A 19,183-nucleotide genomic window follows, 5' to 3' on the forward strand; every position below is an offset into this window, starting at 1 on the left:
TTCTGGAGGCTGAGTGGAAATTTGTTTACACAGTAAATCAGTGGCAGAACAAGATTTTTCTGCATTATCCATCTATTTTGGCTTCTAAGCAACAAATAGTGAATTATTTCTAGCCCTTTGGGATTTATATAGCTTTATAGTCAAAGTCCATGGAAGTCTTCTCCTTTTTGATAGCCTTAAGAAAATTACTTTTTTAAAAGAGGATGTTTGCTATCACCAAACTGCATGTGTGGACACCACTAATAAAAGACAAGAGCACTTTTTTCACTGAGGGTTTGTTTTCACTAGGATAATATATTTCATATCTTCTGGTCAGTTATATATAGGGAAGAAGATGATTTTTGTACAGTGTTGTTTTTGCAGCGCTCAGTAAAGATTTGTTCTTGCTGCTGGTAGAATTCAGAATCTCAGGGAATTCCTGTGCTCCAAGTGATGCTCTCCAAGAACAGCACGAGCTCTGGTGGCTCCCTGGGTTTAGCATCCACTCTCCAGAGGAATTCACACCGTGAGCAAACACTTCAGTGTTGTTTGCACTGACAATGTACCAAGTGAAGACTCCACCCAAAAGCCGAGTCAAATTCTTGAAGAGAACATTGCTGAACAAAGGCACAGTCGGGAAGGAGCTGGAATTTTTAATGCTCAATATTTTTGTTCAGCCCTAGCACCTCTGTCCCCAAGACCCCAGATTTTCAAATTCGGGCTGGCTCTTCACTTATGTTGATTGTTTGCAGGATAATTTTTTCTTTCTTTTTCCTTCTGTTGAGAATGGAAAATAGTGAGGTCCCTTAGAAGTGCCTCCCTTCTGCTATATATTTCTTAATTGAGTTCTTGGCATAAGGAAGGGAGAAAATATGTTTAGCTATTAGAGTAGCTGTGTGAACTGGGAAGGCCTCCAATTTCCAGAAATATAYTTACAGGCTTCAAGAAGATCCAGATTTCCAAATAATTTTTACTCCTTTGCTTGGTCAGCTGTCAGTGTTTGATAAATAGGGTGGGGCTATTGTCAATATTTAACAGCTCAGCACAAATATTATTCTTCATACACTGTAAAAATAGTATATGAAATGCAAATAAAGTACTTTATTCCACAGTTTGGTAGTAACAGAAGCAAGTGATAAAATCTCCCTTGCCTCCATACAAAGGCATAGAGAGGGAGAAAAAATGTTACCAGTGGAAACAGCCTTCCCTGCTGGGAAACAAAACAGTGAGATTCCACACTCCTCCCTAAAGTCATGTCCCAAGGGGGGTCCTGTGATAGAGGTTTGTTGTGAAGTGTTCCTGAGTGAGAAACAGCAAGGTATGGCTGTTAATTCAAACCAGATCACTGTGAAGTCTGCAGAAACAGATCTTATCCTGTATCCAGCAACACATCACCAGCACCCCCTGCACTGCTCTGCAGCCATGTATTGCAATACAAATCTCAGTTACTTCTGGCACTTGCCCTACATTCAGAAAACTTCATCCCAGAAAGCCAGCACTTACATTGCTGGATGGAGAAGCCTGCCCTCTCCATAACCATGTGCAGCACGCCTATGGCATCATCCTGGGCAAAATCAAGATGCAGCACAGCCAGTGCAAGGTGGGTTTAATGAGTACCAGAAAGAGGCCTGAATGTCACCTCCMAATCTTGTGTTCCAAAGCAGTCACCTTATTTAAAACCTTTCGAAACTTTATTGCTGTGTGGATGGTTTGACACCATGGCCAGGACACAGTCCTTTCTTAGCTGAAGGACAGAATCTGTGTGTCAGCCACGCTGTGACAACCCGGGGTGGCCACGGGGCCATGACCACACCACACAGCCCAACAGCCTCTGTACGGGCACTTGTGTTGGTAGCCACAGAAAGCCACCACCCACACAAAACAAAGGGTAAGGAACAGAGCCAGTTTATTCAGGAGARTTTCTAACCTAGCATTGTTTCAGATTTGGCATCTGTCCAGYGTAAAACGCAYTTTRTGTGTTCCTACAGCTGCCATGTAGACAGTACCCTAAGGTAGTAGGAAACTGCTCAATTACTAGAACTGTAGTTTGCCACTTACTCTGTAAATGAGTGTGAGTAAATCCAGGAAGAAATACAAATAATATTAAAACTTTATTATTCCATTTTGTCCAAAACAGCCAGGATGCTTTACCAACTAATCTAAGAGACTGAGCCACTCTGCATTGACAGATCTAATTGCTACCTTCACTTGCACCGTCTCACATGTGCAGCCTCTTTAGAAGCATCGTGGCTGTGTTGAACGCTTGCATGTGGTCTTGTAGAATACCTTGGGAATGGATGGTGCCAGCCAGTGTTGTTGTGGTTCATGATAGCTCAGAGTTGTGAGGCAGAGGTGYTGAAGAGTCTAGATTTGGCACAGAAACACAGTAATCAGAATAACCTGTCAGAAAACCAYTGAATGTGGGGTCTGAAATGGAGAGCTGATATTGGCCACAACAGGCAAATCCTCTTGCATAGCCACTGAGCTGGTAAACTTTTTCACACTGACAAAACGGTGTTTCTATTAATTTCTCTGTGCATTACGGACTGTAAGAAAGAYTGATTTTTCCAGAAACCACTTTTAACTCATTTTGGGACAGTCGCAATTGTTTAAATACAGAAAAACTCGACTTTATTAATTTGTTTTCTGTCTAATCCCTTCAACTATAAAGTTGGCAGCACACACAGGGGACAAGCGCCAACATCAGCACTTCCTTTGAAATAAACAGCAACTCTGATAACATTTACATGTTACAAAAAAGTGGTTCATTTGATATTTTCTTTCTCTATTGCAGCTGAGCTATAAGCCTGAATTCTTCTTCCCTTAAACCATGAGAGAAATAAATCATTCAAAAGCAAAAAGTCCCTAGAAAGTGAAGTGAAGCAAATGGTTTTACYTTCTCAGAATTTTGCCTCTAAGAAAATACATTTTAAGTTGTGAGCTCRACCAAAAATTGTGAYAGTGTACAAATATCAAATACCCTGTCAGAAATACGATATTAATTGCAGTCTGATGAATGTAGCATTCAATGATTTGGATCAGCTAAAGCATCCAACAGAACCTGGTCTGGATTAGGGAGCTGTAGTAGAGTAAAATTATGCATTGGAGGAAGAACAGWATATGCTAATTGTATGTCAATATACCTACTTGTAGTATACACTGTACTTGTATAAACATTTGGGTAAAAATATTAGAAATCATATTAGACTGGCAGAAAACTCGCCTGTSTGTTAAGCCTTAAATACTTCTGAGTATCTGAGGGACAGTTTATGAAGCTCTCACATAACCTAGGAGCTAGCAGGTGTCAGATTGAGTCAGAACCCCCACGTACTTCTGAATTTAAGTATGTCATATTAATGCCCTTTCACTCCAACTGAAGAAAAATTCAGAGACATTCTAAAATTCCAGTGACTTCCAATGAAGTTTCCTTTTTTTTTTCTGATGGTGCCCTTTAGAATATCAAAGCATCATTGGCATCTGTGGGAAGAAGAAGGGATAATGTGGCATTCTGCATTTTTGATCCTAATTGAAACATGTTTGGTATCTTGGATGTATTAAATCCTGCTGATCAGACTGATATTGACCCTAATGCTGCTGACAGTTTTGTGGAAGAGATCTTCAGGAAGGACGTGGAAAAACTCAGAGTGAGTATAAAACTGGAGTTGTGTATTAATATTCAAGGCCATCTTGTTTTGTTCCCTTTGTTGGAGTTTTTTTAATAAAATGATTATACCTAATTTGCCTACCTAATTGATTGTGTGATGGTACCAGAAGTTACAAATTTTCTGCTTCCATAGTAAATGTAGCTGCTAAGTGAATGCTCCAGTATAAGCAGCTTTTTCTGATTTTTTGCAGCTGAACTCCTGCACYTAGAACAGGCATGATTTATGTGATATGAAAAGCCATGCAAATAAAACTATTCAAATGGACATTAAAGAATTTGGATCTAAAACAATATTTTGTGACAGAATAGAGCAGAGCATGAAGTTTAAGAAATCTAATTTATGGACAACCACTAAAATGGCATAACATGATTTAAATTATGCTGCTATTTAGATCTTGTCTGCACACTGAGTTGTACCGGATTGGCTAATGATGTGTGTGGTTTGAAAATTGAATTAATTCCTGCTGCTGAAAGGTTATTTATAGACAAAACCCAAAGAGTTAAGAATGCCAGGAGCCTCTAYCCCAGTCCAAATCCTGAAGGGCTTGTTGACACTCTATAGTGGAACAGTGGGAAAGATCTCCTAGCTAGCACTGCCCAAACCCACTCAACCCTTACAGCAAAGCAGTGTTGCAGTAGATGAATCACTTTGGGCCCTGAAGCAGCAACCTGTGAACACAACTGAACATTTGAAGCCACTTTTACACATTGTACCGAGCCCTTTGTGTCCAGGTAGTTTCTCACCACAGAGCTGGCTTGAGACATCCTTCACCCCCCAAAAAAAGCCTTTACTGATTACAGACTGCAGGGGAAAAAAAATCTCGTTTGGTATGGAAGGAACACAGTATGGAAGAAGTGAAGATAATGGCAGTAAATTTCTCCATAAAATTTAATTCTGCCATGGTTCCTTCTTAATCAGATAATCACTGTAAGCTAGCTGTGATTTAGAGGAAATGTTTATGTAGGTAATTTACTGCAATTTGGTAGCTGCTTGCATTGCAGAGGAATTAATTATCGTAAAAGAGCATTGTTGGAAACATTGTTTTATATCTTGTCTATAATTTTACTGGTTACAGAAGAGACTTAATGACATTAAATATTGACTAGATACCAAGCCCACATCCTTCCTTTTCCCTGAGAACACCAAGGATTTGGGCCTTCTGCTGCTCAGAAGCCGAGTTTGGGTAACTTGTGCTGTTGTCAGGAGTTGATTCTTTTATATGGTGTGCTCACCTGTCCGTTGAGAGGTGAGGTCCAGCCGCAGACAGCAGTGGTAAGCAGATGTGTGTCAGGGAGAGGTTTACAAGCCTGTCAGTCCTATCCATTGCTCCCACTGTCCCCCTTCATTGCTAACCAAAGCCAGCAACCTGTGGGGATCTACCACGGCTGTGAGGCAAAGGATCTGCAGTGCTTTCAGAGGTCACCCTGTGCTCAGCAGGTCCTCCTTTCCTGTGTTTATGTTACACCCCTGTCAGCACAGCCGTGTTTCCCATGCTGYGCCTCGGTGCCTGCGGCAGAGCCAAAGCATGGGCTGCTGTAGCTCTGGTTTTGGGACTTGTGAGGATGTTGGCCTCTAACATTAATGCGACTTCAAACTGAGAGCACATTGTAAATACATTCATTTCTTTCCAATAAAAAAGTACAATTCAAAGTAAAATCAATGAAACAAAGCAGCACATTTCTCAGCCCAGTGAGAACTGGGCACAGTTATGTCTCAGTTTCAGAGTATTGAACAGGTTACTCGTTTTCTACTTCTAGTGGAACAGAGGACCTCTAGTGGTTCAGATTTTGGATAGGAACTTTGTGGTTCAGCCTTTGCTCTGTGGTGGTGGTAACACTTTCTCTCTTGGGCAGCAGCTGGAAATGGTGATTCATCTTCATGAAACAAACCTAACCATGAAACAGTGCAATTAAAACAGTCCAGAGCACTCAGCAATAAACCAGGACACTGAAAGCAGCTCTCAGAGCAATGCCGCAGGTTGCACACGTGCTCATGTTATGGTAAGTGTGTGATGCAGTCACCACGCTGATACTGCCTGGCCTGTGATCATGAGTCTATGAATTTAATTGATTTGGTGAATGGGGATAGGTTACAGGCTCTCTTACACTCAATTATTTCTAATAAAGTTAAAGAAGAGGATGAAATTAAATGTTGTGTGCAAGAAAATGTCTGCAAGCACATTATACACAACCAAGGAAAAATAATGTTTAACCCTGGCTGTGGACTCAAAATTGAAACACATAACTATGCACCCATCTTTAAGCCTTGCCTGGCTGCATGTATGTAGATGTGGGTTAGCTTCATTGTGCGCTCTTGATTTTTTTTTTTTTTTTTAAAAGCACTGACATTTAAGACATACAAAGAAAAATGGCCTCAGGGGCACCACCTCCAATGCATCACAGAAGCTTTTTTCAAAGAGTTTTCGATTACTCACTCTGACCGCACATTGGCTGAAATGGTTTAGATAATCTGCTGTAGAGGAAGGGATTGGTGGGGAGGATCACCAGACAGCGCTGCACCAGCCTGCGTCATTTCTGGATGACCTCCAAAGGCAGGAAGCAAACACAACAACTGCTGAGCAGCATGTTCCTAAGAGAGCGTGGGGAGGCACTGGCCCAGCAGCTGCCCAGCCAGAAACTTTCCCTTCCAGGACATGAGGAAAGTTTTGTGCTGCAGCCTTCTTGGGAGCATGGAGAAAACTGCTCCCGTGCCCTCTCGTTCCACCAAGGCTGTGATTTCTGTAGGCTGAGAGCCAGTTGGACTGAGAGCAGTCACACAAGTTCCATCATGTACTCAGAGTGGGCTCACGTACAACATAAGCACTTCCAAAAAAAAAAAAAAAAAGCAGCCTGGTTTTGCTTCTTTGTTGGTTCTGAGGTTAGCTCACTGTTTACTATCTGAATGCAAAAAGCAGCAGCCAGGTAATMTGGTGGGAGCAACATACTTGTGCCTCCTCATTTGTAAATTCCTTTAATATTTTGCCTCTCATTCAGTTTTGCTAAGTATTTTCCACCCATGTTTCCATATTTCACCTAAATTATTTTGCAAAATTTAATATTTGTTGATGTTATGCTTAACTGAATAAATAGTGTRCTCATGACTGATTTCACAATTAATTTTAGGATATATGCCACATTATTTCAAAGTRAAGCTATGATAACTTGCAATATCCAGGCTGCAAGCATAGCCTGGATCTCTAATATGAAATTACCCTGACAGTTTTTACTGTCATGCCACAGACACATTCTGAGGAGTAACCTACTAAAACAAAATACTGAAGTCTCTTCAGGTAGAAAGTAAAAATACACCAGACAAACAGGGAAGTTAAGAGTGTAATTCTCTCTTATATTGATACATTGTCTTTTCACACCCCAGGGATAAAAAATCCCCAACACAATTGAGTTGTTTCTAAAAGTATTCTGTCAGCTGAGTGGAAATACTCCAAATTGTGGTGACTTGTTTATCAGAGTGGRTRGATATWTTTTYATGGTTTTATTTAATATGTACATGTTTTTCTAGCATCTTTCSGATYCCTGTGCTCCCAGGGCAGGAATARTCTTCTGYTTAGCCATGGTAAAAACACTGGACTAGGTAAACATGTCACAGCATCCTGCCCTATTGGCTGCTTCCAGGAGACTGAAGCCAAGGTAACTATTTATTGCTAGTATTAACTTCGTGGAAAGGAGATGCAAATGTATTAATGAGGGCTGGCACCATGATTAAATGCTTTCCTTCTTTTCCATAAGATTTGTGTATTTTACATTTACCATAACATCTTTTGGCATAAACTGAGTGTTTCTTGGGACATGTTGATGCCAATGTACCACCACTTCTGCACAACTCATACACACAGGCATTTTCTGTTCACCAGTCTAAAGATGTGGTCCAAGAGCAGTTTTGTGTCTGACCAGAGTCACAGGCTGTGATTAAACTCCTCAGAATATTTGTAACCCAAATGACCACATGSTCTGAGCCCAGTGATGATGAAATACAGAGGAACTGTAATGCCTTCTTGGGTTTGTGACCTAACCCTTGCCAACACTTCATTGGGGTTTCTGGGACTCTGCCTCCAGCACCTCATATTTCCTGGGTTCCACCATCCAAACTCTGGATGAACCTCACATTGTTATGACTAAGATTAAGCCCAGAATCAATTAAGATCAATTAATCATAGATTTTTATGTGCAAAGGATATAAATGGAAGATAATGTGCCATTTCAACGTAGGATCATTTTTAGATCATTACCATAGTCACACTATTTATTCTCTTATGTAGTTTTTCATTTTTTCTTTTTTCAGGGTGCTGGTTTTAAATGTTTGCAAGATCACTGTGTGTTGTTTTGGGGCTGAGTTTTGGTTGGATTTTTTTGGTCTAGAAAAGATTTTGCTGTTTCACAGATCRGAAAAGTATTTTTTCATTCCAAAATGGGCTTCAGACCTCCTTAAAATAACAGYTTTTCTTGCTTACAAGAAAGAAAATCATTACTATGTTAATTTTCCTCTCATTTTATGGAGYTAGCCTGCTTAGCTAGGAAAATAATTTGTCTTTCATGCTTTGTAGACAGGGAGGGRAAAAAAGAAAAAGAAAACATATTTATGTGCTGTGAGCTTATACACATTTAGCTTAGTTTAGTTATTTAGGTTAGTTTGAACTTTMCTAAGAGTCCCTAAAAATAAACTGAAAACATCTTAAACTACTTAWGACAAATAGAATTGCAGGAAAGCYCTATTGTTTCCAAATGTGCATTTAAAAATGAGTGAACTTAAGACTGCTCTGTAAGAGAAGGAATCTTAATGGAAGAACTTCTAGTACTCTGAGTGGAGCTGTGTGAGAGTAAGAGATGAGTATTGCTGCCTAACAAAATTTTATCTGTCAGTACAAAGGTTAACTTTCAGGTTAACTTCAGAATATATGTTTCAAAATTCAATTAATATACTTCCAACACATCTTATTTTAGTGAAAACTTACTGCAAAGGCAATACAGACAGAGATTAATACAGGTCTGTCTTCTGTGCCATTTCTGCTTTGTATAATAGGAAGACAAGAGCAGAACAAATGTTTGAAAAGTTCACTGTGACCCACTTTGAAATATTAGACTCTTTCTGACCAGAACCAGGCCAACATTCAAGGTAAAGATATGGAAATGTATTTATCAAAAGGCAAGGGTAACTTGGAACTTAGGTGTCAAGTATAGAGTAATGGCATTCTGTATGTAAATACTTCTAAATTTTAGTTGATTTAGGGCTCTCCCCTGGCTGCTGCAAAATAAAAGTGCCAAAGTTTAGTCATCTTCTTCCTCTAAAACAGATAAATATGTTTTTTGTGGGCCTTTTTATTTGCACACTTTCCGAAGTTTGTTGACTGTTTAAGAAAATAAAGAATTAATGTACAATTTTTATGTAAGGAAATGGCCAGGGTGTATCATCAATTCATGTAAAATAGAAAAAAAATACCATCTAAGATATCTTTCCCCRCTTTAAAAATGTAGGTTGTAAATGAACATGACTATTTATGTGATTCTGGATAGATGCTGTGAGGTTCCTTGTAAAACYCTGCCATCTGTGAGCCAGCTCCTCTCAGGCCATGTGAGGCACAGGCAGTTCCAGGAAAAGGAATACAGGTGCGTCTTTTGAGGATGTGCTTTTTCAGGAAATATGAAAGTGCTACAGAACATTTCTATGCCTTTTGGGTAAAATAAGATAATATGCAGCTGCCAACCCTTAGTGAATCTTACCTCAGTTGTCTTTGGAGAYTGCTATTTGCATCTGCTACTTCAGCAACAGGATTATTAAAGCTCAAGTTAATACAGATGAAATGATTCCACTTCTTCTCAGACCTGCACTCCAGTCCAACTTCTGCATCCTCTCAGAGCATCACAGAGCTGGCCCCTGCCTGTTGAGAGCACCTGATATTGTCTCCACTGAATTTAGCCCACGATGCAGGAACTGAAACACTCATCAGGGATTTAAAATAACTTGCAGCCTGAGCCCCTGGCTTCAAAACTGCTGGTGTGGTGTAAGCTTCTCTCTTTGGAGTTAAATTCACCATTTCTTTAATGCCTGCTTTGCCTGCTAGATCAGTCCTCTCTTTACCCAGGTATTTAGGGTATTCTRTACACATTTGAAAGGCTGAGACAAACTTTTGTCTGCATTAAGTATTCTTCCTCCACACAAAACTTTATTCTAAGAATTAGGCCTGCACATTAAACTCTGCAGAGATAAGTCGCTATTTTTATAGTTTCACATTTACTCTAGATTTTAGTTGAACACTGAAGGTAAATATTTAGGGATGGAAAAAGAAAAGGTTAATTTTGATTTTGTCAGTAGTGTTTTCTTACTAGCCTTTTTTTTTCAGCTTTTCATAGGGTATTCCTGTATTGCTGTCTCCAAACTGAAGTAGCGACCTTCCTAAATGACTTGGAATTCCTTAGTGCTGCACACTTATTTAGGAAGCTGCCCTAAAAAGTTTCAGGCAAACCTGATACAATAGTAAAATGTATAAATCAGTATAGTGAACCTGAGCTGGCACTGTTCACAGCTACTGAGCCAGACAATTTTGGTCTATTTTCTGCAGAATATTTGGGGTTGGGGTGTTTCCCGCCTCCCCTATGGCTTGATGAAYTATATTCATTTTCTCATCAGAAAAATAAATTTCTAAGTAGGTTTCCAYCTTGACTATCTGAAATACTTACTTAGTACTTAATCTGTTCTTTAACACTGCTTTTTCAGACTCTAATTTATCGATCTGAGTCTGTTGAAGCAGAACACAATTGCTCTGCTCCTGAGTGCTGCAGGTATGTCTCAGACTGCCAAATGGTTTCAGGAAAATTTAATGAAAAATGTAGTTTCTCTGGGTAATGGATGRTGAGAAAGGAAAAGGGCTGCAAAACTTATCCACATGAATCTGCATTTACTAGAGCTGACAAGAATAATTTTATTCATTGCTAATCCTAAACGTAGGTAGTGGTGCTAGAGTCAGCAGAATGCCTGCCAAGTTTCCTTCGGATATGCCTCGTTTCAGTAGTGAATGAGGTGATCTTTTAATGAAAAACAGAACATAAGTAAACAAATAAAACTGATTATTTTTCCTCCTTCCAACAAGACAGAGTCGTTATCATTTGAGACGGTGAAGTACATTGGCCATTGGAGTTGTGCTGTGTTAGTGACAGTGAACTGACAAGGCATTAGCACAGACACACTGCCCTCTATTGCAAACTGCGGTGCTGCTGCCACAGCTCTTGGACTGATGAGGCTCCTGCTACTCAACYGGTTTAAAACTGCAATACAATTGAGCATTTGAGTCCATCATTTTCTGTCAGTCTGTAACACTAAGGCTGTGCCATATGCACTAATGTCCCAGTAAGCTCTTTTACAGACAGTACATGTAGTAATGGATACTCGTGTGCTGTTTGCTGCACTGCGCTTTCCTGCACTTCAGCTGGATTTGTATTGGATTTGATGTGGTTTTAGTACCTGAAAGGCACAGAACAGTGTAAATCAAAACCAGAGGGGACACTGCACGGGGGAGTTGGAGGGTGAGGAGCCAGCTCAGCACTGCTATCTCAGAGAAACCCAGCTCAGTGCACAGCCCTGCTCCGGTGCCACTGCTGCCCTCCAACAGCAGCCACTGGCAGCGGGCAGGGAATAACTGATGGAGGAGGGTCTGACACCGAGGAAAAGCACAGCCCTGCCAGAGAGAAAACACTTCTTCCTACATCATTCTCAAATGGAAGGGGAGGGCCTGTGCTCACTCAGGCTCCTACTACAGCAGGGAGGATGCAAAGGGAAGGRAGGCTACAGGAGCCACTCATACTCCCATCTCAGCTGCTTTCTTACACTCAAGGAATTTTTTTGGTAACTTCAGCCCCTTCAGTTTTTTAGCCCCTTCAGTTCTCTGGCAGGCCTTGGGGTAGAATCAGAGTAATAWGGATAAAGTAAGATCAAAGTCTTGCTTTCCAGAGCACCAGGAAGACAGCAGGCATATTGTCATTTTTAGTAAATATTGCTGTTTCCAYGATGGACTTGTCAGTTGGTATTACCAGTACTCTGCCTGATGTGGGGGTAGAACAGGATCAAAGGTAACCAGAAATGCCATTCTGAAACACTCTAAAGCCTGGTGTTTGCCARGAGAGCCTTGCTGGCTCAGAGGAAGAGGGGTGCTGAGAAAGAAATTCACATTTCCTTTTCTGTGCTTTTTGTGGGGAACGTTCTATATAACCTTGAGAATRGGAAATGATCTACTGGACCCAAAAGAAAAATATTTGGACGCGTACCTCAGTTTAAAATGTGGAAAGTCTTACTGGCTCTGGGAATCTAATCCATATGTTGGACAGGAAGAACAGACCTAAAGTGCTGTACTGGGCTGTGGTCTCACACCAAGCCAATTTTTTCAAGGGCAAGGTACAGTATAACTTTCTCAGATATATCTTACTGGCCAGTTCCTCCTACCACAGACATTTAAATTTGCTTGAAACATTTTACTCCTCTTCCAAATACATTTTGTTCATTAGTTTCCCATGGAAGGTAATTACAGAGCAAGTAAGTACTGGACTACAAGTATCCAGTGGTGTTGAGCTTTTACCTGAGGTAAATATACTTCAAAGCTCSTCAAATACCTTAACTAAATGTACTTTCAGATTTTTTCCGCATTTTCAGGGTTTTGTTTGTTTGTTTTGGTAAGGTTTTCTGTTTTGCTTTGTTTTGAGCTTTTTTTTTTGTAGGTGGACAGTTACTGGTTTTGTGTTTGGTTTGGGGTTTTTTTTATTCCCATAGTGCTCTTTCTAAAACGCTTGCAGTTGTTGAAATGCTGTGTTCCAAAAAAGATTACTTTGCAGTATTTTTCTCTCAAAAAGAAAGATTTAACACCAGGATGTGCTGGTACCTTTCCAAGTATTATCAGATACTCTTCATTTCCAAGCTGAGACCATCTCCAATAACTTAAGCACTTGTATGTTAAAATAAACAAGTTTTGGGACTAATTGGTCAGAAATGGGAGYACTTGAGGCTCCCAACTGTGCTCGGAACAGGAAAATACCCTTTCTACAGCATCCCCTCAGCCAAAGCATGAGGAGGAGGCTTTGTAAGGTGGAAACATGGAAARCCACTGCCTGGCCTGCCTTTCTCCCCAGCTGGAGTTATCACTGGTGTTTTTCCAACTAGACTCCATGGCTTTACTGGTGTAGCAGTCATTCTGACGGCTCTTGCTGATGGTTGGGACTTTGGGCATCACAAGAACTTTATCAGTAACAGGAGTATGAACGGGAAGGTGAAAAGATAGTCCAAGGGCTTGGAAAAATGTTGTCCTCCTATTGAGACAAAAAAAGGGTCTGGGGTTTAGTGCTTGGTTTGATGTAGGAGCATTTTGAAGCAGGAACTGCCTTTTGCTGAGTGTTGGTGAGGTGTATCCTCAGCAGGACTCTCTGGGGGAGTYGGTGCTACAATCACAGGTTACACACAGAACTCCTGATGGGTGCGCTGCCAGCTCGAGCTGGGGGATGAGCAGCACAAGGAATAATCCCTGATACGCTTTAATTCAGTTCCTAGGCTGTGATGTTACTGGTGGAACAGAGGACAAGGCTGTGCTCAGGTAGCCATGGGAGAGACAGGGAGGGAGCAGTGACTGGGATAAGGTGGCCAGGAATAGAGTCCAGACTGCATCACAAGTGGTGCAAACTGCCTTGGTTTGGAAAATTATTATTTTTTACGTACCAAGCACAGTGACTAATTGCTCAGAAGTAGATTGGCCAAGCTAAGGCAGTATAATCTTCCAAATAAATGTACCCATTAAATTAATGGAAATTGTCTATCAGCAAGATATAGAATTAATATACTCAGAACTGCCATGAAATACCGCAACAGCGCGATTTTACTGGAATGATCCATAATCTCCTGGGTATGAAACTGGTGAAGCACGCCAGTGAAGTGCATTAGTGTGTACTCTTTCCTTGGCAGCGGACAGCGCTGTGCCCGSAGCTGGCTCAGGAGCGGAGCCGTGTCTGGAGCTGGCTCTCCTTCCAGCGGCCGAGCGGGTACGGGCACACAGCCCCGGGATGGGCCGGCACCCGCAACACCCAGCCTGCGGAACCGAGATGGCTCCGTGCCGTTCCTGGGTAATTATTTCTGCCTAAAGCCGTTCTGTGGAGAAATTCCACCTTGGCTTTAACTGCACGGCGCTGTCTGAACGGGATCTGCCGTAACTCAAGTGCTGCCCGGGCCCTGGTGCGGGTGCGCGGGCTGTTCGCACGGCCGGGCGGGGAATCAGCGGAACCCCTCGGGACAGAGCTCCTGGCGGTGTCACCGGGCAGAGCTCCCGGGCTGTCAGCGGGGCGGTCGTTGGTGTCACCGTGGCTCGCATTGTGTCACCGGGGCTCTGGTGACACACTCTGGGGTTATCACCGGTGCCCCCCGACCCCTCAGCGCTCCGCTCCAGCGGCAGCGCCCCCTGGCGGCAGTGGTGGCACCGCGGCCCGAGTCCCGCCCCGGCGGCGGCGGAAGTGACGCAGCGCTATGGCGGAGGCGCCGGGCGCACCGGAGGGTGAGCGGCGGGGCCGGGCGGGGCGGAACGCGCTCTCCGCCCGCGGCACTCGCGGCCCAGCTCTCACTGTCCCTTGCAGAGTGCCCCGGGACCGGCAGCGCCCAGGCGGGCAGGGCGGCCGCCTGCCAGGGATGTCCCAACCAGGGGCTCTGCGCCGCCGGCGGGGCCGGGCCGGACCCGGGTGAGTAGAGGGGCCGTGAGGGGGAGGCTCGGGGGTTGCGGAGCCGGCTCAGGAAAGCGGTGCCGGCTCGGGGTCCAGCTCTGGGCGCGCTGACGGCGCGGTGTCTCCGCAGCGGAGGTGGCGGAGCTGCGGGCGCGGCTGCGGGCGGTGCGGCACACGGTGCTGGTGCTGTCCGGCAAGGGCGGCGTGGGCAAGAGCACCTTCAGCGCCCTCCTGGCACACGGGCTGGCGGCCGACGAGAGCAAGCAGGTGGGCAGCGGCGTGGGGAGAGGCCGGGTGGCGGGGGGCCCGGAGCGGGCAGGTGCCYGGGGGTATCGATCGTGTGCCTCTGCTCGTTAAGGTTTGACCTTCCTGTATAAACCGTGCTGGAGTGATTTAATTTCATGAGATTGCCTTTGGAGACAGCYCTGTCACACCTTATTTCCAGTGGGGGAGGTTGGCCGGTTTATTTTTCAGGTTGCTCTGCTGGACATAGATATCTGCGGGCCATCGATCCCTAAAATGATGGGTCTAGAAGGAGAACAGGTAAGTGRATGCTCAGACATGTTGTTTAGAGGATTGCTGCTCATTTTTTCATTGGCATATTCAGGCTTTATGAATCTAAAGCTTATAAAGGATTGCATAATGGGAAATGTGGGGCAGTGGGTAGTGAAGTGAGGTGAAATGGAGAAGCTCAGCATGATATATTTTGTTAAAGAGTCAGGTGCTTTCAGGATAAGCCGTTCTGCAAACGTCTTTCATTGCATATCAGCCACATGATGCTGACAACTTGAAACTTCAATATTATTAGCAAGATGTGCTTTATCAGCCCTTGAATATTCCATATAAATGTATAAATCATGGGTAAACTTCTATAGGGGATCAGCAGTTATTGATGGAGATCTGGTTCTCCTGTAGTTTTTAGCTCAGCTGCCACAATAAAGTAGGATTGTCCCTGCAGGCAGGAAAGCTCTTTACCCAGGTTTGACTTACGTTCAGGTTTTATGTAACATCAGTGTTTATTTCTATTATAACTTWTATGTATCACTCCAATTTTCAGGTTCATCAGAGTGGATCTGGATGGTCTCCAGTGGTGAGTTGGTGCAGCTGTTTYTGAAAGTTTATTGGGTGTGTTTGGGTTGGGGACCATCTTTTACAGTGAAAAATGAGTGAAGGAGGAGCAGGGGGTGCTCCTGTTAATTCTTTTGCTAATGATTTAAATATTCAAGTTCTGTAGAATCTATAGACATGGGACATAGAATCTACAGAGTCTATATGTTCAGATTCTATAGCTCTCTGTAGCCCATATCCAAATTCTGTAGCCTATATAGAGAATGCTAGAGAATATATATCCAGATTTTATAGAATCTATAAAATCTAGATGCATATTCTGTAGAATCTGGTTATAGAGTATATAGATCAGGGTGTTACATTTCTTTTGTTAATAGTTGTAGTACTGTGTTTTTGAAATAGTTTTATTATCTTAAGTTTACTGACTTTCCTACTGTGGGCAGTAAGTCGTTCGGATTTGTTATTTTGGGGTATTATGCAGCTGTGTAGTGTGTCAGCTTTTCTGTGACAGCCAAGAAGTATGTTTCACCCAAGAAAAAACTTACTAATCTTTAGAAAATGCAGAGAAGGTYTTGCAGGAGTTTTGGTTGTCTAAAGAACATAAGTAGTGTGTGCACTGTTAGAAAAGRCATCTGGTGCTGAGAGGGAAAGCTGCTTTTATCCTTACATTRTCTCCTGTGATTCCATAAACTGCTGTAACAACTGCTTTTATTCAGTCTTAGTGCAATTGTTTTGTGTTGCACAAAAAGTGGTTTTTAATTCCCTGTGATAAAAGATAGGGTTCTTCACCTTTATCTTAATAATGTCTTCCCTCTCATTTGCTTTTTCTATAAAATAGGGGTTTCAGAGTTGGTTTTTCTACTCTTTCTTCAGTTCTGTTTCTCTGCTTCTCTTTTAGTATGTTGAAGAAAATTTAGGTGTCATGTCAGTGGGGTTCTTGCTTAGTAGTCCYGATGATGCTGTCATCTGGAGAGGACCAAAAAAGAATGGTATGTAYTGAGTGTTTTCAACAGTAATCTACATGAAAGATTTCAAGTAAATATTGTGAGCTTTTTTAATAATATAAAGGAAGCATATTAAACTAAAACCCTGAAATTTGAAATACAGGAAGATGCCTTTTTCTCTCCCACATTCTTACCCTTTCCTGTAGGGCTGATCAAGCAGTTTCTGCGGGATGTGGACTGGGGTGAAGTGGATTACCTGATCGTGGACACGCCCCCGGGAACATCTGACGAGCACCTGTCCATCGTGCAGTACCTCAGTGCCACCCACGTCGATGGGGCTATCATAGTCACCACACCCCAGGTACGGGCCCAAATTCCATTGGGGAAGCATTATGGCACTTGARGGCAGTCCTTGGGTTCCAGGCTGTTGATTTCATGGAAATCTAAGGGTACAGAATCTCAGGGAACTGACTGTTGTGTGTGCAGCTGGCTGGTTTGTGGGTTAGGTGGGTGTCTGATGGAGACCCAAGTGGGTCACTGAACCACACAGCAGTTCACAGTCAAAAGCTGTTGTGATCAGTGTGGTGAAAGGGAATGCAGTATTTCACTTCCTCCTTGAGAATCAGAGTTCACATCATTGTGGATCTGTAATTTACTCATTAGTGGCTTGATGCTCASAAGAATGTGTGTAAGAAGCTTCTTTTTTTAAGTGATAAACTGTGCACTCTGACAGCTGTGTAGTCTGTCACCTCCAGATGACCTGTCAAAGTAGGCAGCTTTGCCATGTGCATTTTCAAAAGAGTAATCAGCTGCTGGAAAGCTGAAACTAAAAACAACCCAGTTCAGAGGTTTTCTTGTCTGGTTTGGAAAGGAAGAGGAGATCAAACTAACACAGGACACAAAGTATTTCCACAACAGCTGAAAGGATAACACATAAAGGAATTGAAATGTTGAGGACAATACCAGAGAGGTAGTAAGGGGAGAAGAAGGGAACAGTAGAGTGAATGAGGTCAGGCGTATAATGAAAACTCTGAGAAGATAAGATATTTCAAATTTAATTTGAAAAGAGGTAACAAGTGTAAGCCTGGTAGTTCTTGTCCTCACTCGCGTGGAGAATACCACGGACCCTTCTATAAACTGAAAATGTGAAAAAGTTGCATTTAAACAACTAAAGATAGGATAAAACATAAGTATGGGTGAATCTTTACTGGAGTCAGATATCAAAACAGAACCACATGCAATAGGCTTGAACTGTTGCACCTGCTCTGGTGCTACTCACAGAATTGTTGATCGAGCTTGTAGCACAGGTTTRTGTTCCTAAAAATATTAAGACAGCAATAATAATCCATTGTAAACGCTCTTTAAAATAGTTCTAAGGAGGTAACTGAATGGATTAAACATTAAATTACCACTGAAGTATCAGTGTTTGYTAATATTTGCAGGAAGTGTCACTTCAGGATGTTCGGAAGGAGATCAACTTCTGCCGCAAAGTGAAGCTGCCCATCATAGGYGTTGTGGAGAACATGAGCGGCTTTGTGTGTCCAAAGTGTAAGGTAAGGCTGGCTGTGTGTTACAGGGGTTTTTGCTCTGAAATTATTCTCAGAATTGCAAGACTTTAACTTTTAATTTTCATGTTGTCCCAGAATGAATCTCAGATCTTTCCCCCGACTACTGGTGGTGCAGAGAAGATGTGCCAGAACTTGAATGTTTCCCTCCTGGGTAAAGTGCCTCTAGATCCACAGATAGGTAAAGTTACTGCACTGCATTGCACTTAAAGCAAGTTGTTCTTCCTATACTGATGTTACTGCTGGAAAACCCTGAAAAGGTGTAACTGAAACAGGATAAAGGATAAAAAAAGAAAAGCTCATCTTTTCCTGTTGCTTTGCTTTTGTGTTTTTCTCTGTTCTTCAAGGAAAAAGTTGTGACAGTGGCCAGTCATTCCTCGCTGAAGCACCCGAGTCTCCAGCTACGTTATCTTACAGGAATATCATTCAAAGTGAGTCTGAGAATCAGTGTGCAAATAAATCCTCTTGGTTCTAAGCATTGCTGCAACATACAAAGGTGTTAAACAGGCTTGTGTTATTCTACCACAAATTATAAAATCAAGAGAGGTGCATAGCAATTCTGAAAGTAACAGGTGCAAAGACCATATTTACTTCTGGACATCGCTTCTGAGTGGCTTTTAAAGCGATAACGAAATTGTGTTTGATAACTGGTTTCAGTGTCCGATTTCAGAGAAGTCACACTTCCATTTTCAGGGAAGATGGGTATCCTTGTGCTCAGAGAAACCTTCTGAGGCTCTCTAGCAGGTGTGTGGAGGGGTGCTTACCATAACCCAGTGGGCTGCAGCTGACTGATCAATGCCTCCACTTTTAACTGTAATTGCACAAAAAACCCTTGTAAAAACTCCCTAAAGAGCTGGTGCTGTGTTGTTAAAAAATACAGACAGCTGGGAAATCCCTAAAGCCACTTTCAGTGTAATGAAGGCCCAACTTCAGGTATTTGTACCCACAGGGGCCAGATGCAGCAACAACAAACTCCTGATAAACAACTGAAATAAAACATATGACTTTTTCTCCATCTTTGCAGGAATTCAGGAATACTGTGAACAACAGCATCTTCAAGAAGAAAAGATAATGTAATCTGTAAATGGAATAAAAATGTAGTTCCTGTTTGATTATAGAAAAGTAACTTATGCCTTGATTTAATAAAAGAATGTATTCTTTTTGTATATTGCAAATAAATTCTTAATAYAAATGCTCTTGCCTTTGTTTTTTCCAATAGTTCAAGGCTCTTGTAGCTCTTCCCTCACTAGAAAACTGTGAAACTG

The 19,183-nt window shown here is 42.3% G+C and overlaps 1 protein-coding gene across 2 annotated transcripts in view; it reads left to right on the forward strand.

Moving 5' to 3' along the window:
- The window catches only part of NUBP1 (NUBP iron-sulfur cluster assembly factor 1, cytosolic), a 39,853-nt gene extending 20,737 nt beyond the window's left edge, over positions 1 to 19,116 (forward strand). The window contains exons 1-11 of one of the 2 annotated variants that reach the window (XM_057367271.1): positions 14,103 to 14,178; positions 14,258 to 14,359; positions 14,472 to 14,608; positions 14,816 to 14,884; positions 15,399 to 15,431; positions 16,308 to 16,398; positions 16,560 to 16,714; positions 17,796 to 17,906; positions 17,997 to 18,099; positions 18,266 to 18,349; positions 18,943 to 19,116. In XM_057367271.1, coding sequence (XP_057223254.1) covers positions 14,151 to 14,178; positions 14,258 to 14,359; positions 14,472 to 14,608; positions 14,816 to 14,884; positions 15,399 to 15,431; positions 16,308 to 16,398; positions 16,560 to 16,714; positions 17,796 to 17,906; positions 17,997 to 18,099; positions 18,266 to 18,349; positions 18,943 to 18,995 — 966 coding nt within the window. In that variant the 5' untranslated portion in view covers positions 14,103 to 14,150 and the 3' untranslated portion in view covers positions 18,996 to 19,116. Of the gene's footprint in view, positions 1 to 14,102; positions 14,179 to 14,257; positions 14,360 to 14,471; positions 14,609 to 14,815; positions 14,885 to 15,398; positions 15,432 to 16,307; positions 16,399 to 16,559; positions 16,715 to 17,795; positions 17,907 to 17,996; positions 18,100 to 18,265; positions 18,350 to 18,942 lie in introns of those variants that run through there. The other variant, XM_057367272.1, reaches the window with a different exon arrangement.
- Positions 19,117 to 19,183: the final 67 nt, after the last annotated feature.

This window comes from Malurus melanocephalus, unplaced genomic scaffold (assembly GCF_030028575.1).
Source record: "Malurus melanocephalus ecotype Western Australia unplaced genomic scaffold, MMel_1.1 scaffold_77, whole genome shotgun sequence".
NCBI lineage: Eukaryota > Metazoa > Chordata > Aves > Passeriformes > Maluridae > Malurus > Malurus melanocephalus.